The following is an 18,316-nucleotide window of genomic DNA, read 5'->3' as shown; positions in this document are numbered from 1 at the left end:
CCATTTTGTTTTAACAAAGTTATTCACTCTCCAAAAAAGGAATAAAAAGCAAACACATTTCCCTTTAAGACAAAAGATCTCTCAGGTTGACTACTTAGCTACTGTAGTACACCTGTACTTTTTGTTCCACCAAGTTGCCTGAATAAATAATAGTTCATTCTTATATAGCACACATATAAGCAAGCTCTCAATCCGGTCATTTTTTGGATCAAACGCGTATAGAAACATATTCCCATCATAATTCAGCTAGTAATCAGCGTTGTGTCTTGATCTACCCGTTTTATACACCTGGGTGGAGAGAGGCAAATGTGTCTTGCCTAAGGATACGGCGAGAGTTGGATTCGGACCAAGATCTAACGATCAGTAGTCCAACACACTGCACCATACACCCTCACGACCAATGGTGATCAAGTTTTTCAGTTGTAGCTCTAAAACTGTGGAACAACATTCCTAATTCAATTCAAATGTAAACTTTTCAAAACCCTTTTAAAAACCCACCTGTAAATCAATCTGTTTTTTCTCCGAACTTTGTTTAAGCGCTTTCGGACAATGTGTAACAAAAAAATTGTATTGTTAAAAGCGCTATATAAATATGACAACATTAACATACGAAAATAACTATTAAAAACAAAATAATATATCCTTACAAACAGAATTTTATTCTCATCGAAGGCATTACTACAGGTATGAAACACAATACAATTAATTTATTATATGTACAGTCTTTGTTTAATTTACAAAATGGATTTGATAATATGAAGGGATAAGAGTCGCCTGATACACCAGTGCTTCACAAATTTCATTTTATCTACCGTAATTTATTCTGATGTTTCTTTATTTACATATAAACTATTAACTATACATATTCAATTAATTTTTCACTGCAGACTTTTTAAATTCATTTTATAAATGTAAGATTTGTTTAATTAATCAGTCGTCTGTGAAAATTGATTCCATATAATGTTTGTTAACCAGTGTTAGTATAATAATGATGGGAGTCATTATACTAGCACTGGATTAGCATAAAATATAAAAGAATTAACCAAAATAAAAATGAATAATTATATAACCATTCAATGAATGATATAGAAAGTGCTAGGTGTGCCATTTATAACCAGTTATTGTTGTTGTCCTGATACAAAACGGGTTAACAATTTGGCAATGCAAAAAGCACAAAGTTATTAAATATAAATATATTGATGCAGCATTTTGAATGCATGACTTATCTGCAGAATGGAATCACAGTCACAGGTGCAATCACAACAGATGATAATAATATTAATAATAAATATATTTTTTTTTAGTTTACAGTTCATAAAATTAGACAAACTACAGTACAGCAACAAATTGTAAACCTATTAGGATTTACAAACTACACGAACAAAAACAGCAGCTTCACTTGCACAATGACAATCAACAAAAAGGTAATTATAAAGCAATGTGTTCAAAGAAGATCGCAAAAAGCTATCATAAAGCATACAACCCCATCAATGGGTTGAAGATGTAATCAAACGGAATATGTGTGACAAAATATTAGTGAAACTACAGCAGTCATTTAAACAATTCATTGCTTATTGTATATAAATCTATAACTATATCAGAGTAAAGAATATATATAGTCTTGTGTTGAGGTTATCGCGAATTAATTGCTGTTATAGCAACATGTGTACTGTTGAAATGTAATCCAAATAAGATTTAAGTATGAGCCAGTCAGACTGTATCTTCTAGTATCAGAATGTGTTGAAAATAGGAACATCAAAGGCACTATGCTACAATAAGAAGGTGCGCATATAGTTTAGTCTGTTCGATAATACTGATGAATTGTCATAGTTATTTCACAGAAATCCTCTTCTTTATAATGGCTGCTTACCAATTTGATTTAATCTTTTAAAAATATTTTTTGCTAGATAAATATTGAGCATCATGACAAATGCTGGACAATTCTCAACTCTGAACTATTAACAACCAGACCGCCGTCGGATCCACTCATTTGGTCATCGCTGTCGCTATTATATCCAATCACATCAATGTCATCTGAAGAGAATAAATAGAAAAAAATCATGTTTAAATTGGCAAGAAATCAATAAAGTTGGACTAGTAGCAGGTTGATGGTTTCCAAAAAAAAAGAAAGTGAATAAATTTATTAAAAAGTGTGGTGTCTGTCAACAAACATTAATTTTGTTTTGACAAATAAAATACCACAAAGTCAGAAGTGTGATATTTTTTTCATTATGTATTAAAAATTGATTATTCAAGCAGGGCAGGCAATACTCAGTACAAATAAGGAAACAAAAGCAGGAAAACAATAGCTATCCTCAGATGAGCACTTCCTCAAATAAAGGTATGTAATTCAAAATTATTAAAACTGTAATTATTTAATTAACCATGAAACAATTTTGCATTGAAAAAAACAAATCCACAGCATTCAATAAAAAAGTGTGCAGCATGCAGTGCTGGAGCATTTCAATAACTGGCCTTGTTCATTTCTATAGAATTTAATACAAGGACAACATTTTGTTAATCAATAACTGATCAAATCACCTTTTTCAGAATCACTAGAAGATGAGAGACAGCTGCCAGTACTATCTTGTCTTGGTTTCCTAATTGATTCGCCACAATCGTTAAATTTTCCAATTCTTTTCATCAAATGATATTGTTTTTGCTTAAGTTGCTCTTTTGCTGTGATAAGACATTTATCTTCTTCTTCTAAATCCTGTAAATAGATAATTTGATTAAAATTAATAATACATACATGTCAGTCATTTGTGTAATACATTTTGAAATGTATACCGTATATGGCCAAGTATAGTTAGTCCCAGGTTGGGGAGAATTGGGGAATTTACAAAATGTTAGTGTCCGGATTTAGCCTAAATAAGGGGGTGGGGTTATACCTAAGAATGGTGGGATTACAATCGATCTGATCGTTTAACCAGGGATTACTACTATAGAAATCCTGCAATAAACATAATTTTAATGAAAATTCATTCAGTGTCAAATAGTGGGTACTGTAGTATAGGTGGTTTACATATAGGTATGTATATTGCATTAACTCCTTGACCAAACTTTGTGTCAAGGGAGAGTGGGGAAAAAATTAAATTTGGGTGTTCCACAACATAGCCATGATATTATAATATTATCTATAGTATAATTAGTGTATAATAATGCATGTTCTGTGCTACTTTCATTTCACAAGTTTTCTTTTGTAAATTATATTCCAGTTTAATTCATAAATATTTTAATGACGCTGTAAAACAAATACATTATAACAGTTTGAGTTAATACAACCCTGGGGTTTGTGTAATTTGAGTAGTCTTATTATAATCAATACAGAGGTATTTGAACAATGATGGCTAGTCCGCTTACATTAGTATCATGCGTTTAACTGGTCCTGAATTTTAATGGACAATTACCATACTTAGTGCACACTATTCATCATATGTTTGCAGAATGGAAACTGCATAAGTAAATTTTGTTTATAATTATTACTATTAGAATTAATTAGTTGAATATAATGTATACATGTTCAATTTAAGGTTAAATTTATTTAGAAAATTACAATTATTTTAAAGTGAATTTAGAATGCTGCTATGACTATACTATGACTTTGAGTATGAATTAAGATGTTAAACCTATGTCGGCTGGTGTACTTCCTTTCCACAAGCCTAATCCCATTCTCTGATTTTTAAATGGTATTTCATTTAGCAAGCTGGAGAGAAGTGACTTAAAGCCCATGGATAATCTTAGTCCATGAGGTAAACTGATGGTAACTACTATGTGTGCAGTGAACTGGAAAAGGGTTTCCCTCCTGTTGCTTCCTTGTTTTTCAGCTGCCCTGAATACAGGCTAATATAGCGCAATGAATACTTATTCTTGTTGAACCAGGCTTAAAACTCCCTTAAGGCTTATATTTAGCATTCTCCAGACAATTGTATCACCTGTTTAAAAATTGCATTGTTTTATTTTACCATGTAACCATGTGTGAATTGTATCGCAAATAAACGTAATGTATGTAGAATAATTTGCTGATAAAACGTGTAATATTGATAGTCTTATTTACTTTGTTACGAACTTTATGACTGTATTATGGTATTTAGCGTACCAAGGTACAGAATCCATGTTTGTTGTTTAAATTAATGATCATGTTTACCATGTCCCATATGACAACTAAGGCACTATTATCTATATGTGGTAATTATTGTATGTACAGTATTCTATATTTATATAGGGTTTTTTTTTAATGCACTTCTATCAGGAAATAAGAACAAGCATTTCTACGCAAAGGTAGTTCACAATAGATATGTGGGCGATTGTAATACTGAAGTTCCTGACAAATAAATTGAAATCATTACTAAGCATTTAAACAAACAACTTAGCTTCTGTTAATATAATCTAAATGTCAATTTAAGAGGAAACAAATTGTTACGTTATTTCGTAGGAAATTGTAATATGTAAAAAAAAAAAATCTTGTAAATTGTAAAATATTGTTTGGCTAATAAAAAAATTTGATATTTTACAAATGGTAGAAACATAACAAATATTATTTTTTCATCCAAAAGTAAAAAATTAATATATCTATAAGCAAGTAAAAACAATGAAATCAAGAAAAATTATGATAAAAAACAAATAGTACTTACACGAATAAAGGCTTTTGCATTAGTTAATAGACCTAAAGTGGTATGTCTTGATGATTCGGATTGCAATGGAACGATTTCTTTTAGTTTTTCAAGGCATGTTCGCAAATGTGCTCGCCTAATTAAGAAAAATAAAATTTAATTATTAATTACTGAAAAAATCCATTTCCAATATATTTTTTAATGACTGTTATACCATGGAGGTATTGTACCTCCATGGTTATACCAATAAGATAAGTATAATATTGAATACAAATTAACAGTACAGGGAATAATTTATTTTAAATGCATTAGTAGTATATAAAAATCAATGATTTGTGAAAGCAAATAAAAGAATTTGCAAAAAAATATTATTGTAATATCAATAAATACTGTATTATAAATTATATAGTATAGAATTCTGTAGTGGCAGTCATTCAACCAGTTTATTATAGTGGAAAGTTTATAATATTAATTCTGAAAAGGTTAATTGTTGTTTATACTAAGTGTGAATTAATTAGCACATGATACCAAGTAAAGCATGGTCACACCCAAATTACAATCATGAGATTGAGATAAACAGGAGATACACGTAACTAGCCATTCATTTCCTGACAATGAACTAGCTTACTACAACAACAATCAAATGAATGCAAATGCCACACAATGACTCATGCATAATTCATGACTCAAGGTCAACACACAAGTAACGGCCCTGAGTTTTTGGCGGACTTCTATTGTATTCCCTTACCTGTTCTTCTCCAATTCATTGTGGGTTGAACGGCTGTGAAAGTTAAGAAAAAAAATAACAGATTTAATACTACATTTATCAATGGAAAGATATTGATAATAGTCCTAGTCTTATTATAGTAGTACTAGTAGTAGTAGTAAAACAAGTCACTCTCAAATATATAACATGCATTAAGCACATTTTGTCTAGGCCTAAATAGTAATGTTAGAAGGAGGACCAGAAGCCTATGATGATAATAATAATATTAATAATAATATTGTAGTATTTGATTAAGTTCAATCATAGAGGTCTCATCCCTTCGTGAAATTATGTGCAGAATTTCAAAACACAAACCTGCTTGTATTATAATTTCGTTTAGACTTCATTTTTCTTTTAATATTTTCATGATGATTACGTGGTAAAGTGGAAGCATATCCATGTTCTAAATAAAATGTAATAGAAAAGAGTACTTTAATTTGTATCTAGGCCTAGGTAGGGTCAATTATTTATCTGATCGACAACAATGTTTATAGTTATACCCTCATCGAGGGATGGGCTGATTGATTGAGAGGCAAAAAAATAAATTTTATAAAATACAACTCAAGTATAATTTTTTTCTTTGAAAAATTACTTATTGAATAAGTAAAAATACAAAATTGAGTATGATATTTAATATTATTCTTATTCCGCCTACTTTGGAAATTCCATAGGCCTATCTCTCTGTATTATTTACTTTCTGACGAAGCAGACAAGTCTTGACATCCCGATCCATGTTGGTACATTGCCTGTGTAAAGCATTGCCTTGAATGAATTGATCATCAGCTGTCAAAACGGAAACGTTCCAAGTTTATGGACAAAATCATGAAACTAACCTTTTTCCCGTCTCTCTAAAAACTCTGCAGCTTGAAGAAGTTGAGATACGTTAATCATTGATGCCATTATAAATAGTAAAACCTCCAAAAAACAGAGAAATAGTTAGGAATTTTTCAACCTCAGACAACAACGTTTCGGGTCACTCAGCTGGTTTGTTTTGCTCACACTTGGTACGTTTCGTTCTACACGCACGTTGATGATGAGGTCAAAATGCAAACAAAGAGTCACGTGGATCGTTCTTGTCTATGATTGGTGCTTCTTCTCCAAGTTACCGACGCTATTTTTAGTAGGCCAATCAAAACAACTGTTACAAAAACACAGTCCATGGCGTATCCACGTGGTATAATACCACACCCAGCATAACAACAACATCACTGGAGTTGTCACGCACACACGTTTTACACCATGTGTCTTTATTTCGCATGAGTGTATTGCAAACAATGGTGGATTAACTGTGCATTATCCAAATCAGTATAAAATAAATGTTATAGACATTTTTTTCATACATATATAGTAGGCCTAGGCTTAGATCTAAAAAAAAATTAGTTAGCTCTGAACCATAATAATAATAATACTAATAGGCAGTCAACATTAATAATAATATCCAAATAAAAAAACTTCAGTCGATTGTTTCCGCGTACAGAGGCCCACAAACGTCCATTCGGACTCTACATGCAGCCTGTTATGTGGCCTAATAATATCAATAACAGGTTACAATTAATATTAATTAGGATTGTAATTAAAATCATATGATAACAACTATTTGATTTATTCTCACATGGGTTAATAGACCTATATTATATCATAGTTCAACGTAAATTCAGCCAGACGCGATTAAAAATTGACGTGTAATTTCACTACTATATAATTTCACAAATGTTTAGAAAAATACTAGCTTTTATTTAACGATATATATACTGATTTTTGTAAATAATTATATATGTGGATACAAGGAGAAATACAATCGAAAAAAAGGTTAACTTTAGTGTTGTTAGTAAGTAATAATTATATATGCACTTTAAAAGACACTGTAATTTCAACGTTTTCCTTGTTTGATGAATAAATTTAATAAAACATAGGTAAAGAATTTAAATTAAATCTTCGTGAGGGTGAACTATCTATATTATAAATTGTTTTAGAAATTAATTTAGAAGATCTCTATTTTGGTGTTCGAGTCTCTAAACAAACAAATCTACAAAATGTTAAATTATAATGACTAGAAACGTATCATTTGGGAATAGTATTTTTGTCTCTTCTGGTGTGATTTGGTCTATTTAATTTTTATTTTTAGTTGTTGCATGTCAATTGGAATTCCCGTTTAGTTTTTATTGGCACTATATATTATTTCTAGAAACGCAGGGCCATTGTATCAAACCCACGTGTTATATACATGATCACATGGTTGAACATAATCAATATACTTTCGATTACACCGATCCGTTGCGTAAATGGTTTGGACAATACATCGTCGCGGTGTTTGCATCACAATGGTTTATTACAACCGTTTATTACAATACTATTTCGAACAACAATTGCCAATGAATATTAATGAATTGAATCGGATATTTAAATGCATTGAAAAAAAATGAGCAAAAATACTGATGTGCAGGCAATCATTTTAATATTTTTGTGTTGTTTAATTGTTTGTTGGTACCCGTTAGTTGAATGTAGGGTACATACGGGGTACATGCATGCCCGTCTAATGCTTCACTCAAACCATAGTAAAACAAACCGAATAAGTTTTTTGAAACATTTGTTGGTATATAAATCATTTTTTAATAATAATAATAACCCCCTAAAAACATGAAAAATGAAGATTTATTAATTAAAATAGACTTTGAATAGGCCATTTCGCAGTTAATCACTTCCGTAGAAAAAACACCAAAAAAAAAGAATTTCACTATAAATAAAAAGACAAAATAACGATTATGTGACATTAAATGGCATATTCAACAAAACCTTTTGAAATTTTATTTTTTCAGGGCCCACAATACCTATTTATAAAAAACTAATTTCATGTGTGTTATATTGGGTTATGATGAAGAGAACGAATTGATGATGATAGAAAACTGCAGTCATAAAAGACGGCTGTACTACAAAGACTAACAACAACAGTTTTCGTTGCAATGGTGATGTTTTGATTGCACGTACACGGTGTGTGTGATGTCAAATAATTAAAGTAACTAGGGCCTAGCTAACCTTATATTCAACTAATATTAACAAGCTTTTAATTTGTGCATGGTTGAAAATAAAACCTGTTCTGTAGCTTTTAGACATTTTTATATGCTCTGAAACCAATTTTTATTGAGATGTCTGATTCAGAAGATGAATCAACTGACAGAGAAAAACAACTGAAAATCGTTTTGTTGGGAGACGGTGCCTCTGGAAAGGTGAGTGAGACCGAGGAAGCTGCCTGTCGCCTGCGAGAAAATCCTATACTACCAGGCTTAGCTAGCCTATGGGAACTATTAATACAGATGCTGATGCCTACTACAAGTACAAAATACAACTGTTTAATAGATGGCTAATACTAGGCCCTATTATTAATATCTGATCTGATTACCGTTGTAGGCCTAGGCCTAAAAATGAGAATATGTTTACCATTTTTACCATCATTTTATTTTGACAATAAAAACATACATATATCGGATCGAATGCCCTAGTTATAGTAGTAGACTAGTAGTAGTATTAGTACAGTAGTAGTACTGTACTACTACTACTACTGCAGCCTGCAGGCCTACTACTAGGCATAGGTGTTGGCTTACCGTATGTATGTAAAAGTTGTTATTATAATACAAAAAGAAAAATTGGGCTACCGGTATTAGTATTAATAATATTTTAAATAAGGTCTACCTCTACTACTCTAGACCTAGAGTAGGCTTAGAACCAATAAACAATTTAAATGAATGAAATATTTATTATTTTTTTGTTTAGTAATATTAATAGCAATATATAATAAAGTAACTGAAGTCAATTATTTTTTAGACATCACTGGCAACACGTTATTCTCAAAATCAATTTGGAAAGCAATATCAACAAACAGTTGGTCTAGATTTTTTCTTGCAGAGGATAGTAATTGGAGGTAACATCTTTTACATTATACAATTTTTTTGTTATACTGGTACTTTTTTAAAAATAATTTATATGTCTTACTTTCTCCATTGCAGATTTGTATATTGTACTACTTGTTGAAAATAACTAAAACATATTGAATTGTGTATGTCTTTATGGAAGACACTAGGCCTATCCCTACAATTGTTGATGTTTTGTACAAATAATGCATATATAATAACATTAAAACCAGGTCATTCCTTGTTCTTAATGTACATTTTATGGTAAAATATGATAAAAAGAGAGAAACAAAGACAAACAAAATTTATCTTACTTAAATTAGATCAAAAGAAACATAGGTCTTAATTTTTGTTCTACATATAGGTAAAAGTCATGTGACGTTACAAGTGTGGGACATAGGAGGACAGACACTTGGCGGAAAGATGCTAGAAAATTATATATATGGTGCTCATGTAAGAAGCAATAATTCAGTTATATTTATCATCAATAATATTAATGAGAGTGTCCCTGTAACTAGAAAAAGAAGTTTTAAATTTTTAATTGCGTTTTCTTACAGAATAACAATAATACATCCTTAAATATAATTCTCACAGATTTCCTCATCTTTTCTGAGGTCTGTAGAGGGCCTAATACAAATGTCCTCAGTTTTCAGTTAAGCTTGAGGACGATAATACATACCTTTACTTTAATTTATTTTCAGTGTATCACTTGACAGTTTAACATTTCTTCTATGCCTGTAAATTTAAAGTTGTATGAAGTTGAATTTTATCATATTCTGTATAATTTATATATTTTTTTATCAGTATAAAGCCTTGTCTAGACTAAACTTCTAAACTTTAAAACTTCATCACATTTTTTTGTCACATAAAGTTTGATAGTGTAGACAAAGCTTTAAAAATTGGCTTATTAATTCCTTATTAATATTATTGTATTAATATTATTTATAGGGTATTCTTTTAGTATATGATATCACAAACTACAACAGTTTTGAGAATGTCGAGGATTGGTTTCAGAAAGTTAAAAAGGTGTTCAGTGAAGCAGAGAGTCTACCAAGCATCATGTTAGTTGGCAATAAAAGTAAGTTTATGCCTTAATGACTTTTTGAAAAGTGAATATGAATTGAATTGAATTGAATTGAATTGTCAATTTACAAACATTCTATTGTCCTCCTGTGTATCCTTCAACTCTTTGGTTTCTACTCTGAATCTGGAAATCATGTGAATTTTACTTTTTGGCTTTTATACGTACCTTCCATAAGGATCCCCAGCAAAACTTAAATAAGGTTAATTGAACCTTGAACATGTAAGTTTGGTCCCGAAGGTTTCCTTTTAATAGTGGGTCTTCTGATATATTAATCATGATCTTCCAAGTCAACTACATTCCTCCAAAGGCCACTATGGTATAACAAGTCTTCTTGGATAAGAACATACTCATCTAGCTTATGTACACTTCAAAGAACCCAGTGCATATATTATAAGAGTAAGGGGTTGCCTCGGTGTAGTTGCCACCATCCCCTGCCATTCAACTTGGAAGGTACTGCTGGCTGCCATGGGTCCTCTCCAGAAGGCCAGATCCTCAGTTTTTATTTACATTGTACCATGTATATAATGTTTTTTATCAGTGGATTTAGAACACATAAGGGCAGTGAAGCAGGACAGACACCACAAGCTTTGTTCCGAGCACAATCTACTAAGTCATTTTGTATCAGCAAAGACTGGAGATTCAGTAAGAATAATCATATATATTACGATCCTCCCCCCCCCCCCTCCTTTTCGTTGTCATCCATTTCATTTTATCATAACCTTCGTTAGTTAAGAACAATGACTTATTCAATTTTGGTAAACACTTCATTTAGATCTTGAACTCTTTTCTTATGTTCTTTATTTTTGTTATGTCTTTCTAATTATCTGACCAAATAAATTAAATGAAACGGCGAGTCCTTAACGCCCAACTACCATTCACTTTCCTCTCTCAACCAAATAATGTGGCTACAACTACCATTCACTTTCCTCTCTCAACCAAATAATGTGGCTACAACTACCATTCACTTTCCTCTCTCAACCAAATAATGTGGCTACAACTACCATTCACTTTCCTCTCTCAACCAAATAATGTGGCTACAACTACCATTCACTTTCCTCTCTCAACCAAATAATGTGGCTACAACTACCATTCACTTTCCTCTCTCAACCAAATAATGTGGCTACAACTACCATTCACTTTCCTCTCTCAACCAAATAATGTGGCTACAACTACCATTCACTTTCCTCTCTCAACCAAATAATGTGGCTACAACTACCATTCACTTTCCTCTCTCAACCAAATAATGTGGCTACAACTACCATTCACTTTCCTCTCTCAACCAAATAATGTGGCTACAACTACCATTCACTTTCCTCTCTCAACCAAATAATGTGGCTACAACTACCATTCACTTTCCTCTCTCAACCAAATAATGTGGCTACAACTACCATTCACTTTCCTCTCTCAACCAAATAATGTGGCTACAACTACCATTCACTTTCCTCTCTCAACCAAATAATGTGGCTACAACTACCATTCACTTTCCTCTCTCAACCAAATAATGTGGCTACAACTACCATTCACTTTCCTCTCTCAACCAAATAATGTGGCTACAACTTCCATTCACTTTCCTCTCTCAACCAAATAATGTGGCTACAACTACCATTCACTTTCCTCTCTCAACCAAATAATGTGGCTACAACTACCATTCACTTTCCTCTCTCAACCAAATAATGTGGCTACAACTACCATTCACTTTCCTCTCTCAACCAAATAATGTGGCTACAACTACCATTCACTTTCCTCTCTCAACCAAATAATGTGGCTACAACTACCATTCACTTTCCTCTCTCAACCAAATAATGTGGCTACAACTACCATTCACTTTCCTCTCTCAACCAAATAATGTGGCTACAACTACCATTCACTTTCCTCTCTCAACCAAATAATGTGGCTACAACTACCATTCACTTTCCTCTCTCAACCAAATAATGTGGCTACAACTACCATTCACTTTCCTCTCTCAACCAAATAATGTGGCTACAACTACCATTCACTTTCCTCTCTCAACCAAATAATGTGGCTACAACTACCATTCACTTTCCTCTCTCAACCAAATAATGTGGCTACAACTACCATTCACTTTCCTCTCTCAACCAAATAATGTGGCTACAACTACCATTCACTTTCCTCTCTCAACCAAATAATGTGGCTACAACTACCATTCACTTTCCTCTCTCAACCAAATAATGTGGCTACAACTACCATTCACTTTCCTCTCTCAACCAAATAATGTGGCTACAACTACCATTCACTTTCCTCTCTCAACCAAATAATGTGGCTACAACTACCATTCACTTTCCTCTCTCAACCAAATAATGTGGCTACAACTACCATTCACTTTCCTCTCTCAACCAAATAATGTGGCTACAACTACCATTCACTTTCCTCTCTCAACCAAATAATGTGGCTACAACTACCATTCACTTTCCTCTCTCAACCAAATAATGTGGCTACAACTTTTTGAGCAGTTCAAAATACTATTACTATATACATAATAATGTATATAGTTTTTTTATAAAAATGAGTTTGCCAGAAAATATCCATAATATTTAAACACTGAATAACTTAAATAAATTATCTACAATAAGGAAATGAAAATATATTCTATTTTTTTACTGTTTGTTGACATATCGCTATGGCAGCAAAGTTTTCTTAGGATACCGATATTGTGTACAGGTATTTCAAAGTATGATTACGACAGGTATTTTCAGCGGCTTGTCTACTGAACGTCGGTTTAGTTTCATTTTTACAGATTTAACTGTTATTGTTAAGTAAAATTGAATTGAACACTAATTTTTAAGTATTAATAGATAAAAAGAAATGATCCACATTTACGTCACGCCGTGTAATTTCCCCAATTGTTAAAGTGTTTTTATCAATTGACTGGTGTTAGCTCTGTCATGGTTCATTGGTTACTTTTACAACTGCTGTTACCTAGCATAATATTGTTCAGTTATTCCAAATGTTGTAATAAAATACTTTAATCCTAAAGAATGAAACCAATTTTACGACCTATTATATAAATTCCACATCTTTCATAATGTATTATGTATTGTACTATTTCAGTTTCGTTCTTATTTTCCATGAATGACAAAATACTATGTTTAATTTAATCTCACCACTATATATAAGATTATGTATAATATCCTTTAATAAGGTTTCTAAAATGTAGTTCAGTCTCTACTTTCTCAATCTATCCAGTTTATGCAAGCCATGGGGTTCGAGGGTTAGGGAAACGAACTCCCTTCAAAGACAGAGTTCAGTAGTGTAAAGTGTGGTAAATAGGTCTAACTGGCCGAGCTCATGAATATTTTTTATCTTTTGAAGTCACAGCTACATTAATTAACTGCTTTTATTTTATGTATTACAGATAAATCTATGCTTTAAAAAGTTAGCTGCCGATATTTTAGGTTTGAAACTTACAAAATCTGATCTAGAACAGACTACAGTATCCTTTTTATGCAATTTGTATTTGTTTTTTTAACTCAATTTTATTAGTTTTTTGTTTAACTCATGGTCATGATGTTGAGAAACTTTATTTTCAGGATGTAGTACAGAAGAATGAGTTTGAATATAACATCAATATTTACTGAATGGTTTACTATAAACAAAATCCATGCACTGGATTTGAACCCAGGTTTGGAGGTAATCTTACCCTTAGCTTTTAAACTGTAGCCACAATGGTTTTGTTTAATGCTATAATATTCCATTCTGTTAATGGGTGGGCTCTTTGTGAATATTCCATTCTGTTAATGGGTGGGCTCTTTGTGAATTGAAACTCTTAAAAAAATAGAAAATATAAGATAACCCTACGAAAAATTTATTTCAATAGCGATGTCATTTATAAATCAATGCCGACTGAATAATTACTGAATTTGTAATAATGAAAGATGTTGCTTCCTTATCTATCAAATTCAGCAAGTTGTAAAGGCAGAGATAGTGAATTACAGTAACTCAGCATCGTTACCACGACACCCAGCGAGGCAACCAAGAAGCTCAATGTGTTCAGTGATGTGACACCTATTATCAACATTTTGTTTTAAATACTCATATTATTTCACAAGTATTCTATCGAGTCATTTCTATCCAGATCAAATATTATAGTCCTCCTCAGGTCTGAAAAGAAAATTAATTCTGGCCAATCAAATGCTAGCATGCTAGATACTCATCTGTGATTGGACATGAAATCACCAGTCAACCGTAACTAACTTTGAATGAGTGTCCTGCAAGTGGACAACTTGCTTGGTAATAACTCCAAAATGTATTGTAGATGGAGAAGCATTCTTTATACTTAAGATTTTTCTTTTTCTGTTAATAAGTTTATTAATATGGATGATATTTCCGAAATAAAAAGAAATTGAAATTGAATACCATGAACCTACAGTATAAATTAGGTCCATGGTAATACAAAGTGTATTATTAAGATAAAGCTGAGCTTTACAATTACATTGTTGAAAGGGGTGGCGAAAATCTGCTTTTGTTCTTATGACAACTCCCATGGGAAGGACACATGAGTGTCATGCAGAAAAAAGTTGGTAATAAAATGTATTATGATAAAGTCAGGCTTTACAAATACATTTTGAAAGGGGTGGGGAAAATCTCGCTTCTTATAAAACACTATTACTCCAACCATAGAGATATTATAGTGAACTATAATATCTCTATGCTCCAACCCTTTAGAATATACTGACAACTTCCATGGGAAAAACATATTTGTTGTTAAAGCATTGTATATGTTGTGGACCTCTACATGTTTCTGTTTCATATACCTTGCTATTGTCTTGATTTATATTTAATATTGTAGAGTGTTATGTATAATAAATATTTTAGACTTCCAAGCACCGTACCTTGATATATATTTACAATGAAGTCATTTTATGTACTGTATATTTATTCTTTCTTGTAAGTTTTTGTTTATTTATTTTGCCATCAAAATCAATATAAAAGTAGTAATAAAAATAGAAAGTTAGTCAGGTACTAGCAAAGTAAACAATATTTATTTGCCTTTAAAATCAACAGTAGCATATAACTTTCAATTTCTGTTTTACCTGGTGGTTGAATCCACTACTCATATTAAAGCCATCAGAATTCCTAGTAATCTTAAAGGGTAGCTCCAGGTTTAAAGTCAACAGTCCCATATCACTTTTAATTTCTGTTTTACCTGGTGGTTGAATCCACTTCTCATATTAAAGCCATCAGAATTCCTTGTAATCTTAAAGGGTAGCTCCAGGTTCAAGTAAACAGTCCCATATCACTTTTAATTTCTGTTTTACCTGGTGGTTGAATCCACTACTCATATTAAAGCCATCAGACTTCCTAGTAATCTTAAAGGGTAGCTCCAGGTTTAAAGTCAACAGTCCCATATCACTTTTAATTTCTGTTTTACCTGGTGGTTGAATCCACTTCTCATATTAAAGCCATCAGAATTCCTTGTAATCTTAAAGGGTAGCTCCATGTTCAAGTAAACAGTCCCATATCACTTTTAATTTCTGTTTTACCTGGTGGTTGAATCCACTACTCATATTAAAGCCATCAGACTTCCTAGTAATCTTAAAGGGTAGCTCCAGGTTTAAAGTTGTTATTGTTTATTATAAAATATGAACCTTTGCAACCAAATTGTTAATAATCCCAGTTATTTTCTAACAACTGAAACAGAGAGCGTCTAGAAATAGCCTCCATTTTTATCAAGTGGTACCACAGAATTTATGCTGTAAGATAGGAAATGCATTGAATATTGACTCTTATTTATGTAAATTGGAGGCATTTTTGACTTTTAAAAAAATACTATGTTTATTACAAATGGCTTACAAATTGTAAGTCATTGAAAATCAGTAAAATGTGGGTATTATAACGTAATTCTTTTTTAAAAAGCGCTGTCAACAAATAACTGAGGTTATAATTAATGCTTATATTTAAACCAGACGGAGCTACCCTTTAAACATACATTAAACAACAATATAGTATGCCGCACATTTGTATTTTGTAATATAAAAAAGGCTTAAATGATTAACAAGGAATTTTTATTTCTGCAAGATTTATGTTATGTTTTTCTTTTGTACTAAGTATTTATTTATTTTCAGCAAAAACAAGTATTAGATATTGTTTTGATTCTAACCCTGATGCTCGGAAATAAAATATTACAGTATTCTCTGTAGTCTTAATCTATATTAAAAAAATGATTTTGATACTGACCCAATTTGTTACACTTTGCAATCATCAAAAAGTATATTAAAAAGAATTGTTATAACTATAGCAATTGTTTGCTAAAGACTAAAATTGTCAACTTATGGGCAGAAAATTGAGCCAATTGTTTTACAAAAGAGATCAATCACACCAATTAGGCCTAATAGAACATCTTTTATTTTAGCTTTTTCGTCTTTAAGCAGAATTTAAAGAAGATGCAGATTTTATTTTTAAAGGGGGCACAAATAATTATAAAAATAAATTATTTACATACCACTTTTGTAAGATGTATTAAGTGGAATAAAACTATGTAAAAAAATAGTATTAATATAATCACCAATGATTATACTTTTTACTGATCAAAAGCAATTTTAAAACCAAAATTTCTCTTTTATAAATTAATGATCAAATGTGTATGTTCGTCAGGGCTAAAAGAGGTTTTAAGGAGACATGTAGTTGTGATGTAATGTCTGCAAAACTAAAAGACAAACCATTATTTTTTTTGCATGAAGGATTTGTTTATGAATATTTTAATGTATGTAACATTTTAAATGTGTGAATAAAAACATATATATAAATGAATGTCGTGTTTCAATTTATTTTCAATGTTTTATCAAATATTCAAAGGAACTCAAATTTATGGTTGTGGGAGACTAGACTGTGCAGTACCTAAAAGATAGTCCCATACTTTATTTACTCTTTAATGGCTGCACAGAATACTGTACAGACAAATGACAAATAACTTGTTGGGTACAGTACTGTACTGGGAAATAACTTGTTGGGTACAGTACTGTACTGGGAAATACAGACTATATGTGAACTTTATTCAATCAATCGTACATTTGTTATAATGGTAACCACAATAAGGTATAATATTACAGTAGATTTTTACAAAAAAAAACAAAACAAGACCAATATAAATATAAATTATAAAATATATACAATGATTATTTACAGTAATAATAAAAATAAAAATTAATTGTTGGGTACAGTACTGTACTGGGAAATAACTTGTTGGGTACAGTACTGTACTGGGAAATACAGACTATATGTGAACTTTATTCAATCAATCGTACATTTGTTATAATGGTAACCACAATAAGGTATAATATTACAGTAGATTTTTACAAAAAAAAAAAAAACAAGACCAATATAAATATAAATTATAAAATATATACAATGATTATTTACAGTAATAATAAAAATAAAAATTAATTGTTGGGTACAGTACTGTACTGGGAAATAACTTGTTGGGTACAGTACTGTACTGGGAAATAACTTGTTGGGTACAGTACTGTACTGGGAAATAACTTGTTGGGTACAGTACTGTACTGGGAAATAACTTGTTGGGTACAGTACTGTACTGGGAAATAACTTGTTGGGTACAGTACTGTACTGGGAAATAACTTGTTGGGTACAGTACTGTACTGGGAAATAACTTGTTGGGTACAGTACTGTACTGGGAAATAACTTGTTGGGTACAGTACTGTACTGGGAAATAACTTGTTGGGTACAGTACTGTACTGGGAAATAACTTGTTGGGTACAGTACTGTACTGGGAAATAACTTGTTGGGTACAGTACTGTACTGGGAAATAACTTGTTGGGTACAGTACTGTACTGGGAAATTACTGCATATACACTGTACACACAACATATACCATGCACAATCAGGTGTTTGTAATAATTACTACATACTAACATTTTTAGGATGGATGGAAAATTACCTTGAACTACAAATGATAGTAAAACTGAGGATTTAA

At 31.5% G+C, this 18,316-nt stretch overlaps 2 protein-coding genes across 2 annotated transcripts; one reads left to right on the top strand and one right to left on the bottom strand.

Annotated features, from left to right (window-relative positions):
- Positions 1–638: 638 nt before the first annotated feature.
- LOC140047413 (max dimerization protein 1-like) lies at positions 639–6,401 on the bottom strand. The gene is made up of 6 exons (XM_072092432.1): positions 6,213–6,401; positions 5,695–5,782; positions 5,362–5,394; positions 4,635–4,749; positions 2,542–2,713; positions 639–2,034 (listed from the first exon to the last, which is right to left on the bottom strand). Exons 1-6 carry the CDS (start codon positions 6,277–6,279, stop codon positions 1,922–1,924), a joined length of 588 nt encoding a protein of 195 aa, XP_071948533.1. The 5' UTR covers positions 6,280–6,401; the 3' UTR covers positions 639–1,921.
- Positions 6,402–8,346: 1,945 nt separating this feature from the next.
- Positions 8,347–17,136, top strand: LOC140047412 (ras-related protein Rab-28-like). The gene is made up of 7 exons (XM_072092431.1): positions 8,347–8,603; positions 9,199–9,295; positions 9,649–9,737; positions 10,233–10,362; positions 10,907–11,010; positions 13,742–13,819; positions 14,290–17,136. The coding sequence occupies exons 1-7, from the start codon at positions 8,523–8,525 to the stop codon at positions 14,386–14,388; spliced, it is 678 nt and encodes a 225-aa protein (XP_071948532.1). The 5' UTR covers positions 8,347–8,522; the 3' UTR covers positions 14,389–17,136.
- The last annotated feature ends 1,180 nt before the right edge of the window (positions 17,137–18,316 follow it).

This window comes from Antedon mediterranea, chromosome 4 (genome assembly GCF_964355755.1).
Source record: "Antedon mediterranea chromosome 4, ecAntMedi1.1, whole genome shotgun sequence".
NCBI lineage: Eukaryota > Metazoa > Echinodermata > Crinoidea > Comatulida > Antedonidae > Antedon > Antedon mediterranea.
The sequence above is the reverse complement of the archived record's forward strand: the minus strand, read 5'-3'. Positions and strand labels throughout refer to the sequence as shown.

What these genes read in the sequence shown, in the direction of transcription:
- LOC140047412 (XM_072092431.1), top strand. Translation starts at nt 8,523, where the DNA reads ATGTCTGATTCAGAAGATGAATCAACTGACAGAGAAAAACAACTGAAA. An exon ending in GAGACGGTGCCTCTGGAAAG is followed by an intron (nt 8,604 to 9,198) that starts GTGAGTGAGACC and finishes ATTATTTTTTAG; the next exon opens with ACATCACTGGCAACACGTTA. An exon ending in CATGTTAGTTGGCAATAAAA is followed by an intron (nt 10,363 to 10,906) that starts GTAAGTTTATGC and finishes GTTTTTTATCAG; the next exon opens with TGGATTTAGAACACATAAGG.
- LOC140047413 (XM_072092432.1), bottom strand. Translation starts at nt 6,279, where the DNA reads ATGGCATCAATGATTAACGTATCTCAACTTCTTCAAGCTGCAGAGTTT. An exon ending in TTTAGAGAGACGGGAAAAAG is followed by an intron (nt 5,783 to 6,212) that starts GTTAGTTTCATG and finishes CATTTTATTTAG; the next exon opens with AACATGGATATGCTTCCACT. An exon ending in CGAAATTATAATACAAGCAG is followed by an intron (nt 5,395 to 5,694) that starts GTTTGTGTTTTG and finishes TAACTTTCACAG; the next exon opens with CCGTTCAACCCACAATGAAT.